Genomic DNA, 22,276 nt, shown 5'->3' on the forward strand with positions numbered 1-22,276 from the left:
CACAAAAACTACACAAAACATAAATTGAGGGCTCAGCAAATCGTGTTCTTTGGCTCTGAATGATTCCAGTTTCTCTTTCGACAAGAACCCACAAGTGCTAGAGTGAAGTCTGACCTAGATATGCTGCTCAGTTTGGATGGCTAGGTTCTGTTTTTTTCAGCTCAACCAGAGCTGAAAAACAATCACTGCAGCTCTGCCAGGAGAGCTCCCCAGCTCCAAGGTTGGTTGCACAGCAAACTTTGCAAAACACAGGCGTAAGCTAAGAACAGGCAGCAGTCAGTAGTGCCAGCAAGCCAGTACTGGCTCCATGTTATGCTAAACTTTTTCAGACTTTACATTATGCCCTACTGTTTCCTGGTTGCTTTAACACAGTCTGCTGACCCTGCGGTTGTATTGATTCGATTCTTCCTCTAGGGTACTTAGGATTCTGTCATCTTTCCTTCCTCTCGCTTCCATCCATCCTCTTCCTCTGAAGGATATTTTACCTCTTTACTTTTTGATGAGCTGTTCTCAGTTTCTGCCTGCAGAACACAGGTACAGACTCCTTGGGCTTGTAAGATGGCTGTAGGAAAGGAAAAGGAGTGCACTAGAACAAGAGCTTGTTGCCTCACAGCAATAGGTGGGAGCACAGTACTCCTCAGGCAAGAGAGGAGTACCTGGGCAAGAGCACCCCACAGACCTGCCGGCGGGACAGAAATGTCACAGCCCCTAAGGTAAGGGAGCAATCCTGGGGACTGGCCTTGCTCCATGCAGTGAGATTTCCAATTTACCACCCTTCTCCCTTCAGACACCCAGTACTGAGTGTACCCAGGCAAGATTTTCAAGGATGATTATTAATGCCATTTACCAAACAGAGGGAACAATGTGTCATTTACAAAGGGGAATAGGCCCCTCTTCACCTTCATGGCAGAAAAGTTCTAGACGGCTCTTGGAAGTGGACAGGGGCAGAAGCCTTGGGTGTTAAACTCTGGGCAGGATTCCTAACTTCCAGCCACTTCTATTACCAAGAAATACTGGGAAGTGATTTAGACGCAAACAAAAGCCAGAGAAGCACATCTTTTAAGTGTAAAAACTCCTAAGGAATAACAGTAAAGGAACTTATGAAGGTGACATGCATGGACAAGTTGGAGGCATTCCAGGACATACTGACACTGTGATAAAGGAGTAGGAAACAGAAGAACTATAGGGTAAAGGTAAAATCCAAACCAAATAATTCTATAGTTTTTATTTTAAAAACAGGAAACAACCACATTCATAAGCATATAAAACCCATCAGAAATATTCACAATGCTGTTACAGAAAAAGAAAATAACAAAGAGATATCATGTGAGAAAGACCTAAGCTTTTCAGTCCAAGCCAACATACATCTCTGATGCAAAGTATGGAATGCTCTTATGCACAGCTGTAGGGGGAGTTTCCTAACATATAGATGCCCATATAGAAATCTTATGTCTGGAAGTGTTGGCAGGTCACAGGAAGGGCACATAAGTCTGTATGGAGAACTATGAAAGTTGGGAAAGAAGTCATATGTAATACTTCCAAGATTGAGTATCTGGCACAGAAGCCTAATAGAAAGCTAGGAGAAAGAGGATGTAATAGGGCTGCACTGTGCAAAGCTGGAGTATTTCAAGTGAAATCACAGGAAATATTTTACAGCAGAAAATATACTGATCTTTGCAACCCTTTCTCATTAAGGAGGGTAGAAGCATCATCACTACTTACTGAAAAAATGCCAGATACACACCCCCAAAATACACATCAATGTATTTATCTCTCTGACCTACTCTGAAGCAGTATGTTTTCAAGAAAGCTTGGTTTAGCCACACTACTACAATTTTGCTATTGTTCCTGCCCTTCTGAGCCTTTCTTCCTTTCACCCACCTCAGAATCCATGGGCCTGCCTCTCCTACGATATCCAATGAACTCCACCATGAGGTTGCAGGTAGACTTGAGTTTCATCAGGTCTGAAAAAGCAGATGATCCTGGAGCCAGAGTTTAAATTGGCCCACCTCTGTGCTACCTTTAGCCAGCTTGTGCAGGTCTGGACAGACATGGACCTGGAGTCTCTCTTGACAGAACACTGCAGTAACAAAGGGAAAGCTCCCACCCCTTGACTGCAAGTATACCATAGGTGCCACTTTCTGCTTTCCTTAACTGAACTGTGCTAGCCTGGCAGCAAGGGTAGGTGAATACATACTCAATTGCCTAGCAGTAGAACAAGCAGAGACACCAATATTTACCAACGTACAGTTACCATCTGCCATATCCCTCTTTAAAACAGAGGCACTTTTACAGAGCAGTACACATCTACGCAGCACACTGTACACTGGTGGGTGGATCACAACATCATGCAGGTCTTCCAGAGAGGCCATATGGGGCAAAATCGCTTAGCCTGCAATCAACCAGTGGACTTAACACTACAGACCTTCCACACTGATGAGCTAGTAAGTTCCAATAGCTTTGGTCTCCAGTTCTGCATCTCTACCTTTATGAGCTTACACATGCTATAACTGACCATGCCTATGTCCAGAAGGGTCGATGCTACCCATGCCTCTGTTTAATACTTAGATCAACAACTGGTAAGAAAACACAACTTTGAAAAGTAAGTTTTATCCTCAGACCCCTTTAAGTAACAATTTGCAATTTTCAGACCTTCTGACCTGCTAGAATACAGCAGAGAAGCAAAAAGAAAATAAAAATTAAGAACTGAGGAAAAGTTACTGTCAGGTTTGCAATCAGCACTCTCAATCACCCCATAAAATGCTTAACCATGACTTAAAATATAAACTATGCTTAACCATGACTTAAAATATAAACTAAACTAATAAAATTAATTTGCTGCGATATCACTTTCCAACCAAGACTTGGAAACGGTATTTAAAATTGCCACCCAAAAAAATCCCAATGAACAGATTTCAGTAGACAAACATACCTCTTCCTGCTAGTACGCAATCTCTTGCATTTCCTTCCAGAGGGCACAAATACCATGTCAGTGTTATGTGCAGAACTGGCTGTTGTCCATACCATCCAAAATGCCCAATTTCCTGTTTAGTACCACATTTCTCATTCAGTCTTACTGCACCTCAAGTCTACAGCATCTTGTTAGATTAGCTATTTCTCTTAAACATCTTCAATTTCAGTATCTGTACACTTTTGTACACCATTTAAAAAAATAAAATATTTACAAAGTGACATACAAATAAATAAACTTAAGTATGCTTTCAGTCTGTCTATACAGAAAAGAAAAAATAAAAGAGCAGGAAAAATATGCATGTAACTTGGTCCCCTTTTTCCTGAGGCTGAAAAAAAGTGCACACTGGATAGGAAAAAGCAAGTAGATGGCTTTTTGGTAGGCTTGTTAAATTCCAGTGTAACACTGCGCGCGCACACACACACACACACACACACACACAGTAGACTCAAAGGGCCAGGGACCTGCTTAGTGGCTCACTTCAACTCACTAAAAAAATAGGAATTAGATTCAAATATATAATGGTCACTGCGTGCGTAAGTATTAACCCCAAATAGCAATTAAAGGTGAGAAAAGCAAAAAAAAATATCGCCAGCTCTTCTCTGCTCCCCCAGTGTTTGTGACAGGGAAGATGAAATTATTTTTCCAAGTGCCAGGTGCCTTCCAGTACTTGAAAATGGGACCACCAACATCAGCTTTGCTTAATGCTTGTAAGCCTGGCAGAATAGGTGGGTATATGGGCACAAAGAAGAAAATAGCAGCAACTGAAGGGGGGGGGAGGTTGTTAATGTCCCAGTTCTCATGGTTCTCTTTGCCAATTCCTTTTGTGACTCTTTAAAGCATGTAAGAGTCAAAGAAGGGGTGCGTCATGAATCTCAGGCAACTTGTTTGTTAGGTTGCATGCTGTTCAGCTCCACCATGGGGTTCTTCTCTACAGGTGAAGAGGGGCTGGCTTCTGCTCGTCCTTCAAAGCCCCTGGAGATATCTTCAAAAGTCCTGCCCTTGGTCTCCGGCACTTTGAAGAATGTGAAGATAAAGAAGATGACCAGGAAAACAAGGAAGATGAGGAAGACATAGGGGCCACACAGTTTCTGCAGGGAGGACAAATTGAGAGGTTTTAATTTGAAAAGCTCATAAGCCTAAATACATTTGCTGTTAACAGGCCAAAATTACAGCACCTTTCATCAATGCCCTCACTGGCTTTTTGGTCAACACAGCATTTATCAAAATGAAATCGGGTTCTCCTGGACTTCTGAAATGCTTTAATGTTCCTGGGGGTGATCAAAATTTAGTCTTTTAAAGGGAAAGCCTTGATGTGATAGTTGTAAGAGCCTTCTTAACCATTTGGAAGCCACAAGCAGTTAAGACGGTAGAATATAAGATGAGCCATCCCACTCAACCTTCAGTAACAATCAGAACACAGAATCGGGGACCTAGGGAACACTGACCAATCTTCTGCTCAAAGTAGGGACAACTTCAAGAAGAGATCAGGTTAGGGGTCATGTAATCATCTTTTTAAGTCTCCAAGGACAGAGATTGTACTGCCTCTCTGGACAACTATTCCAATGCTGCAGCACTATGTTTTGCAAACTGGGTCCTTACCTCTGCATAGGGAAAAAGCATTCCCACCAAGAAATTGGAAGTCCAGTTGGAACAACCGGCCACTGCCATGGCTGCAGGCCGTGGGCCCTGGCTGAAGAGTTCTGCCACAATGAACCATGGGATAGGGCCAGGGCCAATCTCAAAAAGAGCCACAAAGCCAAAAGTGGCAATAATGCTGATGTATCTGATCCATCCCACAGCGTCCTGTAAGGGAATAAAAAGTGATCAGCTGCAATTCGAGACAAACATGGCAGAGCACAATGCCATCTCTAGTGTCACAACTTTCTCAGCTGCACTGTAAGCACAGTTAGGAAGTTGCACTTTCCACTGCACACTCAGCTCTAACCCCAGGTGTACCTGCCCACAGGACAGAATTACAGGCCAAAGCAGATATGTAATCTCATAGGTCCCCAGCTGAGGTCAACCTGGACATGAACACGATTACTTACCTTCAGAGCTAAAGCGATGGTCATAACAGCAGCACACACAGCCATGCCACCCAAGCCAATTAAATGAAGAGTCCTGCGCCCCGCACGCTCCACCAGGAACAGCTGGAAATGGCAGGAGGAGATAAAAAACAAAACACAAACAAATCCATAAGAGCAGATGAGGCTCCCTTGCTCAGCATGCCCTGCTCCTCTTCCCTTTATCTGCCTGTAGCCCTCAGTGCCAGTGGCAATCTCAGTGCAGGTCACCAGGCTGCACCATCTTTGTCACAAAGTATTTCCTCCCTGGTTCTTGCCTTCTGTCATCCCCATGCACTCCTTTTCACTCTCCCTTTCTTCTAGAAGGGTAGCAATACCTCTTTCTCCCCTCCTCTCACAATGCTTTTAATGCATTCTTTTCTTTGGTCTTATAGGCCACAGCCTGGCTATTTGTCTTCAGTCCCATCTCCCAAAAATGCCCAGGCAGACAAGTTACCTCTTACCATAAGGCCTTGTTCCACTTACCGACACAACAGTGAAGACTGTGTTTACGACACCAGCTCCAATAGTGGCATACACAGGCTGTGTGATACCAGCTCTTTCAAAAATCCCTGTAGAATAATAGAATACCTGGGAAGAGAAGCAAAAGTTGGACAGTGTCACAATTCCATGTTTTGGGCGCATATCCCTCATTCTCTGCCCAACAGGGAGTTGTTAAGCACTCCACAGCATGAAACAGGATGCTTCCAGTCAAAGTTAATTCATTTGGTGAAAGGCTGCAATGTCTTGACAGGGGGTGCAAGGCAAAAGTGAAAGCAAATATAATCTCCACCTTAGCAATCTCTGCACTATCACAAAACAGTGACCTCCAGACAAGGCACAAAGAGGTTTCTGGAAGAACAGATCTCTCAACATTAGCAGCAAGTGCAAGTGAAGCCAGAGATAAGAGAGGCCCAGCAGACGGGACAGGAAAATAACTCACAGCATTGATGCCTGAGAGCTGTTGGGAGAGCTGCAGCATGATGGCGATGATAATGGCTTGACGATAGCTTGGAGAACGGAAGAGCTCTGGCACAGTTGCTTTCTTTTCCTGGGACATTTTGGCACTCTCTTCTTTCATCTCCTGGATGTCTTGAGACACATCTTGTGTACCACGGAGCTTCTGAAGAACTGGAGGGACGAATCAAAAGCCATGTACAACACACCTACAGCCAGTAAGTCCCCATCCTGCTATTTCGGAGGGCACACTGGGAATACTGGAGCACCTGCTAGTCAGTGCTTGGGCCTGCTATGTGGGAAAGACTGAAGCTCTACCTGCAGCCTTGCTCACCTTTTCAACCCAGACAGAGGCCAGGATGCTGTGATCAGCATGGAAATCAAGCCCTGCTCATGCTGCTTGATCTCCAACTTACATCTGATCCCCAGTTCTGTTCACACACTTGCTAGAACTGACTCCAGCCCTCTGTGGTAGGAGAGGAAACACCCTCCAAGCTCCTTGTTAAGTATCAGCCTTTGAGAAGGATCTGAGAGAGCTGAAGAAGGCCCTGCTACATCCCACCAGGCCAGGTGCCACTCCTCATGCCTCAGTCCCACCTGAAGTGTCTGTTAAGATGCCAGGTTTCCCACACTTTCTGGCGCTGGTGCAACCCAAAGGATGGGAGTGTAGGCCAGGCCTGGTGCCTTCCAGAAGTCACACCCTGATCCATCACGGGCTCCAGAGCCAGTCCTAGCCTCCCACTCAAGTTCAGTGCAGGCTGGGAGCCAGAATACAGCCCTACCCCTTCAGAGTTGAGCTCTTACCTGCTTGAGCTTTCTCCTCCTCCATCTTGTTGATCAATAGGAAGCGGGGACTCTCAGGGCAGAAAAGAAGAGCCACACACTGCAGAAGCGCTGGGAGGACCGTGAACCCCAAAAGCAGTGGCCAAAGTAGTTCTGTCCCCATGATTTCCTCCAGCCCAAAGATCTACACCAAGAATTGGAGAGAAATAGTGATTGGAGTGAAACAGTGAAATGCAGCTCCTCACCCCCACACCAGCGAGTATGACAGGACCACACATCACACCTGATGGCAAGCACAGCCCACCTCCCCTCCCACCCACCCCTCCTCCTCTCCCCTGAGGGAAGCAGAACAGGTTATGTCAAGCCTACCTGGGCCACCAGGATGCCCACCACAATGCCCAGCTGGTTGAGGGTGCCAAAGGCTCCACGGAGGCTGGTGGGCGAGACCTCACTGATGTACATGGGCACAAAGCCAGTGCAGAGACCACAGAAGATACCAATAACAAAGCGGCCAATAATCAGCATCTCCACTGCCTTTGCCATCTTGGAGAAGGCCATAGAAGTACCACCAACAAAGGCCAAGATGTTCACCAATAACATAGAGTTCCTCCTGCAGGGTAAAGATGTCAAGACTGAGCTTAAACTGGTGATACAGTAGGGAAACAAAATCACTGGGAGGTGGGTAAACCTACCCATGACCCTGTCCCTTATCTCAGGGGTAGAAGGAGAACAGAGTAATTCCCATTCAGCAACTCTCTTGGCCTGCAACCCTTTCTTTTTGCAGCCCACATTCTTTTTTCTTCCTTGTCTCTAAGGTCTGCCCTCTTCCTCCCAACACTTCACTGTAGAAGGGAAAGATTCCCCAATGGCTTGGATCCCTGGTCCCAACTTACCTGCCAAATCTGTTGACAAACAGGCTGACTGAGAAGGAGCCGATCATGCCTCCTACTGAGAAGATGGCCACAGAAAGAGACCAGAGAGAGGTGAGGAGCTCTGGGGAAGGAGGCTTCCCACTCCGTTCTGACAGGGTTCCGTTGAAGAAGCCCCGGATGATCTGCAATAGAAACCAGGTGAGGACAGAGTTACAATCCAGTGGGAGGCATTTTGCACTGGGGATGTGGGGGGAGGAGGAGAGATTACTGCTGAGGTCTTCCTTCTCTTTGCATGGAAGCAAGCAGCAAGGATAGACCCTAAAACTTCAGTAGGCAGCAACAAGTCATACAAGGGGAAGATCAAGGAGCAGAAAGAGGAACTTTCATTCAGAAGCTCAGTAGACAGTATGATGGGGAACACTGACTTGGGGAGGGGGCAGCCTTTATTAAGGAAAACAGGCTTATCTGCTGAATGTTTCTGGATTACATGAGTCACTGGTGGTGTTTGGGAGGGGGTGCAAGACAGCTGGGAGTGAGGAGGAGCATGAAAACATGACCAGGGATTATAAGGGAACATTTATGGCAATAACAGAACTCTGGCAGCAGACAGGCTTTCTGGTATGGAAACAGTTTAAGAATGTTTCACCGAGGTAAGCCTGAAAAACTGCAGCCTTATGTAAAACAATCCTACATTGTCCCACGGGGATGTGACAGGGCCATGTTGCTGATTTTCAAAGCATCCTTTTTGATAATGAGATCAATTCTGCAAGGGCTGAGGGCAGCAAGGCCTCAGTGCCTGTCCCCAGCAGATGGCAGCAGGACATTAGCTAGGGAGGACCCCCCAGCCACCCACCCCCCGGTGATGTGACATCTATTCCCGGAGACAGGGTGGATGCGGTACTGGTGACTCAGTTCCTGAGAGAGAGAGAGAGAGGAACCATCTTACAGTCACAAGAAAACCACATTTCTCATTTTCTTCATCTCTTCTTTCTTAGACTGAAGTCATGAGACGATTTGGTCAGTGTGTGCAAGTCGCAACCCTTCTACAAGCGCTGAATCTACACTTAACACAAGGAATGAATAAACAAAAGAAAGAAGCCTGAGATGGTCCCTGAGATAAACTAAACTAGAACTGTAATCCCTACCAACCCTCAACTGTCTTCTGTATGCTCTCTTTACAGTTCTTTCTGCCATGGCTGCTTTGTTCCAACTTAAAACTGAAGCGGCTCACATTCCTCCACACACCTAATATAGCCTAGCAGGAAATGGCAAATGGAGCCCTCCTGCCCCCTCTGTACTCCTATTTAAAAGGATAAACGTCTCTGCTTGCTCTCTCCTCCCACAGGCTTTTCCCTTCCTGTTCATTGTTGTAGCTGAGAAGGCTTTGAACGTCTTCCTGACTTCATAAACCAGAATCAAATTATTAGCTGCTTAGGAGGCAACTTTAGTCCTTTCTACATCTCCCCTCTCACCTTCTCAGGAGCATTGATGACACCAGTGTTGTACCCAAACTGGAGAGATCCAATGGCAGCAATGGTAACTGCATAGACAAGGGGTACTGTGATTTTCTGTGGAAAGGGGAGAGAAAATAATTGTTTTATTAATTTGTTTAATCATGCTTTCTACATGACCCGAGTTTCTCTTCGGCATGAACAGCAGCTTCAGCTCATAGATGGCATGTGCAAGTGCACCAACAGCAAGGAATGGACTTTAATCCAGCAAGGGTGGGTACCAGAGACCCTGGAAAGGGAGATGCAACTGTATAGCAGGAAAAAGCTCTGTAACCAGAAGAGTCCGGGCCTGTCAGGACCTCCCTTTTATCCTCCTGACCTTCATCAGCTATTCTCAGCTCATTAGCAATGAATAACACCAGTGGCTGTTATTTTGGGTTGATCTGCTTTACGAAAAGCTTTTGCTGATCTCTGGCATGTCATGAAACAAGGGTCTAACTCTTCCCCTGCCAGCTGACAAGTTCCCATAAATTGAGTCTCTGATCTGCCCATGAGCTGTACTGGCAGTCACTCCTAATAGTTAAAACATGCACTCTTCAGCAACAGGCCTTCCTTCTGCAGGCTAGAGCTTCCCAGCCCTGCCCCAGGGCACCTGGCACAGCAGCCTGCCTCACAGAGGTGGCAGCACTTGGTGCCAGCCTCGCCGTTTGTTTTTCTTGAAGCTGGAGCAATACTTGGCATTTTAAATGAAGCACAGTCCCTGGAATTTGAGCATATGTGAACCTCTGTTTAGCAAAGTGAAATCCCACTGAGCCCTCAGAGCTATAGAGGAAGCATAAAGGTCCAACTTCTTAAGCACCACAGAGCAAGAAAACTGAGTGTCAGTGAAAAGCATCTGACATTTCCTACGTTTTTAAAGCTTCTGGCATTTGAGCTGGCTCTCTGCTAGGAAGGCGTAGGGGAGCAGGTGACTCAGGAGTTGGCACAACTTGGAAAGATCGTGTTTCTCAGGAGGGATTGGAAGGCTTTGCCAAAAATATTGACAGTCCATTTTCCAAGGCTCCCCAGTTATTGTCCTATGGCTGGCAGAGGGGTCTGCTGTCACAGCTCTTTGAGTCTCTCTTCCAGCTCTAGGAGCAGTGGCTCCCAAGAGAGACCAAAATCTTGTACAATAAATAGCCTTCTGCCAGTGCTCATGCCTCCTTTACCAATCCTGCAAGTCAAGCCAGCTCTTCTGGCCTGCACAACCATCACGCAGCTACAAGTTAGGCCCCAGTAAACAGCAACTGGGGAAATTACTCTCAGGCTTGCTTTCCCCCACCCACATCATTAAATGTCTCGGGCTCTCCCTCTGATAAGGTTAGTGATGGAAACAAAGGGGACAAAAGCCTTTTCTTGCAGGGGGCAGGCAGATGATTCCCAATGGTAAGGCCCACTCCCATCATTTTTTGTCTCAAGCCGATTTGGCACAGAACCACAGCTCTTTCAAAGCCCCTGGATGCCTGTAAAAGGAAATCAAGCTATCTAAGCACTTTCAGGACACCAGGCCAGGTCATCACTAGTCAGCAGGCACAGCAGTTGAGGACAAAACCCAGCTCTCCAGGTCTTCAACATAGTGACTCAACATAAGAGCATCTTTCCCCCTAGGGCTCTGCTTTGTCACGGCTTGCAGTGGTCACAGCCTTTTTCTTCTGGATGCAGCAGGGACCATAGTACCCCTTACCTACATGGTACATAAATAAGCTATAAGGAGGTTAGTTGTTCTACCCTTTTTCATACTCGGGGCTGTTGCCTGCTATTCATCTCCTACCACGTAGGCATCACATGGCCTGACCAATTCCCTCCAGTGAGCCAGCCCATGATCTAATGTATGGATCGTTTGTTACTGCAGAAAGCACCTCACTTCCCAAAAGACAAACAGAAAGCTCATAAATAGTACAGCTACACCCATCCTATCCAAAAGCTTCAGGCTAAGGTCTATACACCACCAAGGAATTCAAACCTCCACCTCTCCCCTGTAACCACAGGCATCAGCAGTATTCATTACCCAGGACATGCTCCTCACCAGCACTCCCTCCTCCACTGGAACCTCCGAGCAGTTGCAACTTGTTGAACCCAACTACCGCGGCCTCTCAGCCCTCCTCTGAGCGACCTTGATCAAGCCCTCTCCTTCCCTCTGCCTCCTCATGCTACCCGCAAGCCCCGTCAATATGGCGATGAGAGCCGCGGACATCCCCGGGAGGCTGTAATTCCCCGGCATCCCGCCCCGGACCCTGCCAGGCATTTGCCCTCTCTCGCCCCCTATGCCTGCCCGCTTCTCTCCCGTGATGCGTTCAAACACACGCAGTCATTAGCTCACTGCACTGGCGCACGCCTCGCTCGTAGTTTGCGGATGAGCGATGACACCAACAAAAGCTCTGCCCCTGATCTCCAAAGAGGGGGGAAAAGGACATCCTATTTCTTTTTGAAATTCGAAAATGCCTTTATAAGCAAATACCACCATCACACACACACACACAAAAAAAAAATACAACAGAAATAAAAGCGCTGTTAGCAGTAATCCCCGCGTTGCTTTTAGCATCATGAACGCCGGGACGAACGAGCGTTGCCCTGCCAGCAGAGTAAGCCTCGTGATCAGTCGATACGGATGCCGGCATCATGGGGATTTATCAGGCCACACGCACGAGAACACATCCATCCTGCCACCCGCACCAGCCCCTCCCGAACAGGCCAACCCCCTCTCACGGACGGGGCTTTTGCCCATCCACCCTCTCCAGAGCCGCCGTGGCGCCCTGCCGCCGCCGCCACCACCGGCATCCATCTTCACTACGGCCGACAGACACCCGGCGGTGAATCCTGACCAGCCGCGGCAGAATCGCTCCCTCCCCACACCTCCGCCGAAGGGGAGCCGAGCGGCGGCTGCAGGAAGAGAAGGCAGCACAGCTCCGCGCTCCTTTCCTCACCTACCTTTTTAGCATCCATCGCCGGCAACGGACTGCTGAGCGGCTGCCGCTCCTCCACCTAACGGACCGCACGGGGAGCCGGCCGCGCCCACGCTCCGAGCCCACGCCTCTCCCCAGCCCGCACCCGCTGATTTAAGGCCTCCGTTGTGCGAGGGGTGGTGGGAGGCGCGGAGGGCGGAGCTCGGGCACCCCCGGAGCACCTGGGAAACCGCGCACACGAGAGCCCACCCCACCCCACCCCGGCACCTCCCAGCACCCGCGGCGCTCGCACCGCGTCCTGGCCCGCAACTGCCGGCGGCCGTGCGCCGGCGTGCGTGCGGAGCAGCCCGGCTGCCATGGTGGGCAGCGGCGGGAGGCAGGACCCAGCGCTTCGCGGAGGAGCCGTTACCGCTCTTCGGCACCTGCGGTGCCTCATGCGTGTGGCGAGGGGCAGGGTGCGGGGCTGTGCGTGGTGGGAGCGGCGGGACACGGCTGCTACCGACCGCAGCTGGAAGAGCAAGGCCGGCAGTGACGGCGCAGCGAGAGCAGCGTAAACGGCACGGGCGGAGGGAGCCAAATGCTGTGCTTTAGGGATGCTCATCCCAGCTCCTGAAGATGGGAATGAGGCACGGGCACGGAGAACTGGGTTTGGGGGATTTTATATGTGTATATAGATATATGTATAAATATCTATTTTTGTCCTACAAAGCTAAAAGCAACAGGGTCAAAGCTGAACTTGTGATCCCGCAGCTCTATTTAGTCCCAAACTTAAGCCCTTCCCATCAAACTGTACTACTGTGTGCGCTGCGCACGTTCATTTGGTGCCCATCCTTCAGGTCAAACGCTTGCAAACCTCTACAGAGTACCGAAGTGCTTTGAATCTCAGGCAAAATCTCTGTCAGACAATAAAAAGTCTTCACTGAATGAAGAACCTGCCAAGTGTTTTGGCCTCAGAAAATGGCAACAGCTCAGAGCCGGGCTGTGGGCAAGAGTGGGGGGAGACTTATGCCTTCTTCTGAAGGTGACTAGTGCCATCACTTCAGTCACCAGGAGCGATCGCGTTTTCATTTAAGTCCCGCTGTTTATTTTGTCGGTCAAAAGGGGTTGACGCTTTCCCTCACTACCTTCGCGGGTATTTATATGTTGTTGAAATATTAATTCCAACAGAAAAAAAAAATAAATACAGTTATATAGAGGTGCAAGGGAAGCCTGCATAGTCCCCTTGTTTAGGCTACGTGACAAAAGCTCGTTTGCCCACCCACAAAGGAGCACAGGGAAACAATGGCAGGAGGAGGACCCCAAATAACACCCTGCCCCAGCTACTCCCGGGACTATCACAAGAGCCATCAGCACATCAAAGGCTCATTTTCACACGCCCGGAGGAGAGCAGGGGCCACAATGCCAGATGGCAATCGAAATTAAGGACTGAGAGGAAGGGACCCCCTGCCTCAGCCCGCCCCTCCCAGGGCTCCCCCAGGGAGAGCCATCAGCTCCATTGTCCAGGTGTGAAACCCATCACTAAGAGTCAAAGGCTGGAGCACCTTCAAGACTGGGGGAAAACCAGGGTGCGGCCTAAGGGGGCACTGGACACATGGCAGGATGCAGGGGAAGAACATTTTGGGATTGCACGGGATTTACTATGGGATATTTAGGGGGGGTATCAAAGGGGAGAGGGGAAAATAGGAACAGTTGCATGTAAACTGTTGGCTGGCCAGCACATGGGTGCAGCCTTGCACCGCACTTTTTTAGTACAGTTTTCCTGTTAAATTCTCTCTCTCCCTGGGTGAGGTACTCTCTATTTGGGGGCTCTAAGGGTCCATAGAGGTAAGCCCCACTGGTGTGTGTGTGTTTAAGAGTGAGGCCATGGCAGGTTGGCTATTGGAGGGACCAGGGGAGTCCTGGCCAGCTGTGCATACCCTTGTGTGTGTGTGTATGTGTGTGTGTGCATCTGTACAGCAACGGGAGTGGGACTGCAACCTCGAGGTCTCATACGCCCAGGTACCAGCAACTGGGGAGACTGGGATCTGGGGGCAGACTGAGTGTCTTAGCCCAGCTCCTGGAAGGATCCACCTTATTCATGTGTATATATATATGCAATATATATATATATATACACACACACATGTATATTTCCCTCTATTGGACCTCCATCCTGCTCAGTCTAGGAGGGAAACAGGATGAGGACATTCGTGCCATTTGTGTAAGTGCTCTGTGTGTCTGTGTACATCTGTGTGGCAGCCACGTATATGCCTGGTGTATATGTGTGCTTTTATGCATGTGCCCACAGGGAATACATGCTCAGCCTTGCTACGGTTGCACCTGGGAACAAGGAGCTGTGGCAGCATTCCCTCTGCCAGGCTGTTGGATCTGGCCCTGATTTCCTAACACACTTCTCTTTTTTCCTAGCTTATTTTCCATTTATTTGCAAGCACAGCAAACTCCACCTCGAATCTGATCTCCCAGCTCTCTCAAACGCTGCCTGCCATTAGATCTGGAAATAGGAATCTACTGGTTAGTCTGGGAAGTTGCCATATTTGGGGAGGTTCTAAGTATATCCAGACTTCAGAGGCAATCTTTGGACTGTACGTTCTTCTGACAAAGCCTCATGTCTAGTTTATTCTTGACCCACATGACCCTGTTGCAAGTGCTGAGCAATTCAAACTTGAAGATTAAGCACATACAGAGCTACCAGTCCAACTTAGAAACAATACGAGTTTAGCTGAAAATTAAATCTCTAACACGTGATGCAGAACACAGCTGGTGGCACTTCTTTATCTTTACAGAGGCAGTGGAGTAAACAGCAGTAAAAAAGAGACACAGGCTCAAAATGCATCACTAAAACCCAAATCTTCCTAAGGAATGTTGGGAAAATACCCCAGCCTCCCATTTCAGTGAGTTTTGTCCCAGTTTGAATTAATCTGCTGATGTTCAAATATTTAGATTTTAAGTTTGCATCACAGCCTGTTCTTCCTAAATATCAGTTTTGTTTCTGTCTTAGGATATACCCCTACCTCCCACATCACAGATAATCACAGATCAGCTGTTGGGGGAAGTACCTTAATGCGTCCTTAGCAGAACTTTCTGATCCTGCAAGTAAAACTATCTACTTCTCCCTTTATGAATATAATACTTGTGTACTATGCAAAGCGCATTCACTGCACTAGGATGGAGGCCCATTGCAGGTTGGCAGTGGCCGGTCAGACATAAGATTTCTAAGGGAATGGTCAGGCAGAACTGGTCCCAGGTAGCACTTCGTGCTGGCTGCCCCACATGAAACACCAGTATCCTAACCACGGAGCTCTGGGGATTGGGAAAGGTTCATCTTTCCCTTAAAAAGCTTTTTTCTTTTCAGCTTTGAGAACACTTGCATGTCTAAACAGTGCATGCCAAGTAACGTTTCCTTTCCAGTGCAAACATTTTCTGAGGATTTAATCACAGAATGCCTACCTAGCATTAAGCAAGAGCCCAACAATAGCAAGCCTGTTCTTATCTTCATTTATCTCTCAGAGACTTGAGCTAGCAAGTGACCCCACAGAAGCACCTTGCTGTGGCTTTTTGTGAGTGTTAGTGGAGCTCCCACAGGTACAGTTCTCTGGCAAACACATTTAATATACAAAAAAAACTTGGCTCAAGGGACAAATGAGGAGAAGGCAGAAGAAATTCGATGCTAAAAAAAAAGAAATAAATATTTTTGATCCTGTCCATGCCTCCACAATCTAATGGGAACACAGACTGATCAACAGGGATTGATCAACAACCAAAGGGTCATCAGTCTGCTGTCCAAGTTGCTAGCAAGCTGCATTTCACCTTACACTAGCTTTATTCCAGGCTCTCTTTTTCCCCTCCAAGTTTAGCAAATCCTTTCTCATGTTTCTTATTATTTCGCCTGAAGAACAAATTCTTCAGAGATAAGAGCAGCAGGGACCAGGAGGATTATTATGTAGTGTTTGCCTTGAGAGATTATTTTGTACTTTTCTGTTTGTTGTGTTTATAACAAAAGAGCATTCAGAACAAAGGAGAGAGAATGAGAGCCAGCAGGGGCCAGATGCTTCCCCCACAAGCAATGAGTAACTTTTATTGTTGAGAGAAGCTGAGAAGGAGTGGGGAAAAAGGAGAGAAGATAAAAGAGAGGAACAAGATGATGGCTGGGGAGTAGGCTGGCCCACAGAGGTTAAGAGAGTGAGAAGAGAACCAATGGAGAGACAGAAAGCAAAACCAGTAAGAAAATAAGGAGGCAAAGAAAGGAAGCACTAAAACAGATTAGAAGGGCAAGGCAGAGCAACAGGAGAGAAAAGGAAGGAAAAAATAGCAGCAAAGTATCAGAGGAAAATGGACAACAGGAGAATAGATAGGAAAGATGAATAGAGAGATGCAGGAGGAAATTGCAGGATTACCTAACTAAGACAGCACAGACACAGCACTGGAGAGATCATCTGCCATGATGAGATGCAGGTTGGAGTTAATGTCTCTGAAAACTTCCCTAATTAACCCTAATTAATCAAATCACTGATGTCAACAGTTTTAATACTTTAACAATGGCCTGCTAAGGGGAAGAGATGTGACAGCCACCAGAAAGTCATCTTAGTCCCACTTTCTATAGCACTACAGGCCTTGCCTTCTTCTTTTGCTCTGACTGGAAAGTGACTCCTGCCCAGCCTCTGAGCCAGGAGCCTACTTTTTTTTCCCCATTGATGTTGCCTGGGCAACCAGACTTTCTAGCAAAGAGAGGAGCAATATATGTGTGCATTTGCCCTTTTCTTGTGCTATCCGTTTATATGGTTTTATTCTAATGTTGGTCCACAACAAGAATGAAGCCCGTGCATGTGACTCACAATGCTGTAAATATATTGTTTCTGTAAGCAACTGACCTTCTTACTACATCTGAGTTTCTGACTCCTCTTCCCTGGGACTTACAGGCCATAGGTGAACTACAACTGAAACAACCGTAAAGCCCACATCACAGTCCTGGACTAGGATGCTGCAGCACCTGGGGAGGTGGAGGCAGCAGCAGAGCTGTGATGTGAGCTCAGGTGTGAGCTGGCCAGAAGCTGCAGGGCAGGAGTGAGAGAGGCTATGGCCGAAATATCTGTGGTGAGGGTTTTTATATATTAGCCACTACATGTCACCGTGGCTTTCTTCACCCTGAGCAAGAAACTGAAATAGAAAGGCAGTGTAAGAAAACAAGCTGGCTAATGAAGTCCAATTACAAACCATCAGCATGAGCAGATAAAACCAAAATTGTACCAAGGAGTAAAACTACAAAGAGAATTTTCTAGCAAAGTCCAGAGGATCAGCATAGCAAAATACACTCAGTTCAGGAGAGTGGTTGCACTGGTGGTCAGTTCATGAAGAGGCCTGGAGATGAACATAAGGTATGGGATAGCAGAAATTAGGGTTGCTGCTCAGCTGAGTCCTCAGATGACTCTTCCCACCTCTTCCTGGGGGCAGAACAGCACATGCATGAGAAGTGGGTTGTTTTTGATGAGTCTTCACAAAACTGATTTCTACTTCATAGTTGTGAAGAAAATACTGCATTCAGGTGGAAAACGTTATCAAGGAGAAAAGTGTTTCTCTGGAAGACATAAAACCAGCAAATACCCATCTTTGGTATGGGCAGGGCACTGCTCCAGCCGGACAAAAGGATGATGAGGTTGACAAATGCAGCCAATGTTCTCTAGCTGCTTAATCAGCTGCAGCGTTTCAGTCACACAGATAGAGATCAGAAAGCAGAGGCTTCCTCACAGCAGCATTTTATGCCTAGGCTGGTCAATCCAGCACCAGCAGAATAGGTGCTGGGGCATGCCTCCTGCTAGCATGTGGAGCCAGTCTGGGCCTGCACACCATGCCATGGGGTGCAGGCTTTTCACCAGTGTAAGCCACCTTATCTCATGTCCCCATTTAGGCATATTTCTCACACCCCAACATTAATGAGAGAAAACTACATGCACAGCCAGCACATACAGATGTAGGTAGAGTTGAATCCACCCACTACACATACACACTCCCCACTAAAATACACTCATTAGACATATATATATTGACACAGCAGATCAGACACAAACACATTGGCACATAAGCAGGCACAAGCAGAGTGCAGATCTACAAAGCACCACTTCTGGGGGCATTTCTCATCAAGCCATATTCTGCTCCCAGGCACCTGGCCCGAATCACACTGCATTTTCCAGCAGCGTGTGACAGGTTGTAACCTGGGGCAGGGGGGAGAAGGGATTGTGAAAATGACTCACTGAGATCACATGTGATAACACACGATGAGCACAGCCACTATAGAATGAGAAAGAAGGGGATGTGAAGGGTGCTCCAAACCACTGCACACCCATCCCAGCAGTTCTGCCATGCTCCCCCTTGGAAGTGGGGTGCCAGCAACTCAGGGTGGGCATCTCCCCTAAGCTACAGACTCTTCAGGGGAAGATCCTGCATTTCCTGCTTCATGCTCTCTGTGTCTTTCCCAGCCTTCTTCCTCACCCTCTAGTGACACCACCCTGCTCATGCAAACCCATCCGGTTCTTGCATTGTTCCCTCTGGGTGCTCCACAGACACTGTCCTCCCACAGGATTATTCCTGCACCCTTTCACGGCTCACTTCCACTCCTACACACACGTGTATCTGCTTGCCTGTGGCCCTCCTCACCCGTTTGAAAACCAGAGTGGTTGCATCCAGCTAGCCTAGCTGCACAAGGATGCTGTGCACATATGCTCAGGTGTGTTTCTGAAGCTGGTCCTGGGACCTGTATTACGCTTGCATTTCTATACAAAATGTTCATATTTGAATAACTTTATGTTGTGATACATAAACAGATAATGTAATGTGTGCTATTGCATACCTGTAGGAATACTAGCATGTCTGTGATTACCAGTGCCTGAATTCATAATATTAAGATGGGTACATGTGTATTAATTTATGCCCATACATATATATTTATGTCCCTTTATTTCTGAGCATACATTTAAATAATCCAAAGCTATTTGCACACATGCTACTTTGTACGTACAAAGGTATGTACGTATGCAGCTGTTTGTATCAGTGTATACACAATATATAGCTGTATTTTTGCATATCTGTGCTTGCTTGCATTCACGTATCTAGTATATTTGTTTATATATATGCATTTCTGTGTACCAGTATTCATCTGTTCCCTCCATGAAAGCCTGTATTTTTATTGCTCTTTAGACTGGACACAGTTTGTCCAAAACCAAACATTAACTTTCACATTTGCATTAGCATTCATATCAACAAAAATAAAAGCAAAGTAAAATCCTACACGGAAACTTCTGCAGGTAATGAAGGGGGGGGGGGTTCTTCTTAGTATTTTGTTCTGCAAAAAAGTTCACTCTTTGCAGAGATAAGGTCTCAAAACCCGGAAAAAGAGAGCTTGAACAGTAGAGATAAGAGTTTTGCTGAAAGCATTAAGAAACTTAGTACTATTGACCAAACCCTCTAAAGGTGCTTTTCCAACAAGATGTGAAGGGCAGTGCTTTTGATATTTTACATCACCATTTGCAATGTTAGTCCAGTGAGAGTCCTCCCCCCAAAACACTGGTCTGAAATGGCTCTCCCTGTGGCCCTGTTTCTCAGTGAGGATCAGAACTGCTCTTGAGAGCTCAGGGACTCCTTCAAGAATAGGCTTAGAGGCAGGGATGGTTCAAATATCTTCAGTACCGAGACACTTCAGACCAGTGCTCCCCAGAGACAACACACACTGGGGGGCAGCTGGGAGGAAACAGGCTCTGCACTGCTGTTTTAGTCTGTGATAGTAACAGGTTCATAAAGCATCTACATCACTTGTTCCAACAGGGGCTTCACTCTTGAATGCATTTCTTCAAGGTACTGGGGCGGATTGTACAGGTATGTACTGCACAGAAAACACCATCACAGTTGGCTCTGACCCTGCTGTGTTCTGCCTGAGCAGACAGGCAGGGGACAATGGGGATGAGCTGTCCGCTCCATGTAGGGCTGAGGTGGCGTTCACAGGGGAAGGCATCACCCATCTTTCCAGGAGGGAAAGTGCTTGGCCTCAGGTCAGTGCTTCTGCACAGATTTGTTCCAGTTTAATTGACCAGGTGGGAACAGGGTGCACTTTGTTTGGAAGAGATTATACTCCTGAATTAGCTCTCCTGCCAAGTCTGTTATCGCTCTGCAAACAATGTGAGTATGGGGAAATGGACCTGGGAAAGCAGAGACTAGATGCATGAGGAAGAGTGTAGATTCCTCTGCTGATGACACAGATAAGTAGAGCTGGCCATTCCCCAGCTCAGCAATTAAACTAAAGAAATGAGATGGCAGGTCAAGGATAGCAAGGAGCCACAGTGCACGGACTAGATGCTGGCCGGTCCTTTAACCCTGGCAACTGACAGAGCTACAACAGCAGTGATAAGGGGACAGATGGAAGGGAAAACTACCCACAGGGGAAGACAAGGATCCACCCAGTCTTTAAACCTGAGCTCTTCAGCCAGTGGTCTTCTTCCCACAAAGCAGCATATTAAAACATCAGTAGTTCCACTTCCATAAAACTCTGCCCTTGGCAGGGCCAGGCACCATGTCTGTATCCACTGGCCGGGTGTCTTGGTTTAGCATGTCACATAACCCTCCTCTAGCCAGCTCTTGGTACCTCCTGTATTTGTGCTTTTTCCCTGTCAAGCCATCTCTTATTTTTAACTTTCTTTCTCTTTCTCCAAGCCTCCTTCCATTTCCTTGATGTTTCTACACCTGTCCTTTTCCCTATTGCTCTGCCTGTTTCCAAGCAATGTACATCTTTCTGTACACTCCCCCTTTGACATACATTGCCTCTTTGCTCTGCTCCTCATTAGTGGCTCCTCCTTTCCCTGGCTGCTCTCCCTCTCATCACTCCTTCCCTCGTTATTTTTCAGTGCCTGTGCACTATACTTCTACCAGCCTCTGCAGCTGTGATCCCTCACTTCCATCTCAAAGTCCCTTGGGAAAGGATGCTATGGTCACCACAAGGTTAAAAGCATGAGTAGGAGTGGGGAGCTGCCCTTCTCTGTCCTTGATTAGTCCCATCAGCCTTTTGGGAGACAGGAGGTGGCCAGAGGGAGCTGGGCTGCATCCTCACGTCTCTCACGTCCTCAGCACGCAGGGTGAGTGCAGCAGTCCCGCTCTCAGCAGTGCCAGTGCCAGGCAGGAGGGAGTCAGGTAAAGCAGGCAGTACCACATGTGGAAGTGTCAGAAACACAAGGATCAAAGGGGATTGATATGGTGAGCAACTGCACTTTCTTAGACAGCTCGAGCGTATTCCGTGTCACTGTCCTTGTGCTCAGACATTCTGCAGTCCTGCACGCTGCTCATGTCTTCCTCCAGGCTGCAGTAAGGCTCCCTGTCCTTCCCTTCCCACAGCATAGCTGAGTCCCTCTTAGTAATCCTCACTGCTGACCCACCTGCTCACACATACATATGTGCATACCTCAGATCCCCAAGCAGCTGAATTTCTAAAGAAGTGACTACCTCACAGCAGTCAGTCTGACAGACATCCTCCCTGGAAAACTTGGGAGGTTTCCCTTGGCAGTGGAGAGAGTGAAGAAACAGACGTAACAGAATGAGCTCTTCCAGAAGTAAGAGCAAGGAGCAGACATCTCCCCTTGAGACATCCACACCCCCTCCACTCGGAAATACAGCGGGAGAATTTAGGCGGTAGAAAGAAAAGAAATGCCAAAGCCCAAGAAGACTTTGCTGAGTGAGACAGAGCACGGGAATTCAGGCATGATGTCAGGGACTATTCCTTTGAGTCAAATGATCCCACCTGAAAGACTGCTGGGTTATTCCTGCTGCCGGAACACACAGTTGGAACTGACACAGAATAGAGCATTATCTTGTCAGATCCTCGGTCTTCAGGGAACTGCAGAAAATCACGTCAGGTGCCCCAAAACATGTCGCAAATGGCACCCCCCCCCCCCCCCCCCATACATGAGACATGTATGCATATACACCACTTCTGCAGCACTGCAGGATCTGGACACCTCACAGCCTTGATTTTTCAGAGCACTCCACTGAAAGGAGGAGAAAGCCTTTTTCAGATGCAGAACTGAGACAAAGAAGCTAAAAGTAGATCTGAGACTGAGATGCCACAGTGCTGAGCACTGCAGCATAAACACTTTCCCAGTCCCTTAAATGGAAACCAAAAGCCTGGAAGGACAGATTAATACTGCTACTATGGATCCAAAAAGCTAGCCCCCAGGGAGCTGCAATACAAAACAGCACATAG

The 22,276-nt window shown here is 47.5% G+C and overlaps 1 protein-coding gene across 1 annotated transcript; it reads right to left on the bottom strand.

Annotated features, from left to right (window-relative positions):
* Positions 1 to 1,210: 1,210 nt before the first annotated feature.
* Positions 1,211 to 12,239, bottom strand: LOC134161354 (solute carrier family 2, facilitated glucose transporter member 3). Its single transcript, XM_062614078.1, has 10 exons — positions 12,068 to 12,239; positions 9,122 to 9,217; positions 7,671 to 7,831; positions 7,147 to 7,387; positions 6,799 to 6,961; positions 5,981 to 6,168; positions 5,524 to 5,628; positions 5,023 to 5,124; positions 4,574 to 4,777; positions 1,211 to 4,062 (listed from the first exon to the last, which is right to left on the bottom strand). The coding sequence occupies exons 1-10, from the start codon at positions 12,080 to 12,082 to the stop codon at positions 3,847 to 3,849; spliced, it is 1,491 nt and encodes a 496-aa protein (XP_062470062.1). The 5' UTR covers positions 12,083 to 12,239; the 3' UTR covers positions 1,211 to 3,846.
* Between the last annotated feature and the right edge of the window lie 10,037 nt (positions 12,240 to 22,276).

The sequence above is a fragment of the Pezoporus occidentalis genome, unplaced genomic scaffold (genome assembly GCF_034315485.1).
Source record: "Pezoporus occidentalis ecotype Australia unplaced genomic scaffold, CSIRO_AGI_Poc_V1 ctg172, whole genome shotgun sequence".
NCBI classification, from domain to species: Eukaryota; Metazoa; Chordata; class Aves; order Psittaciformes; family Psittacidae; genus Pezoporus; species Pezoporus occidentalis.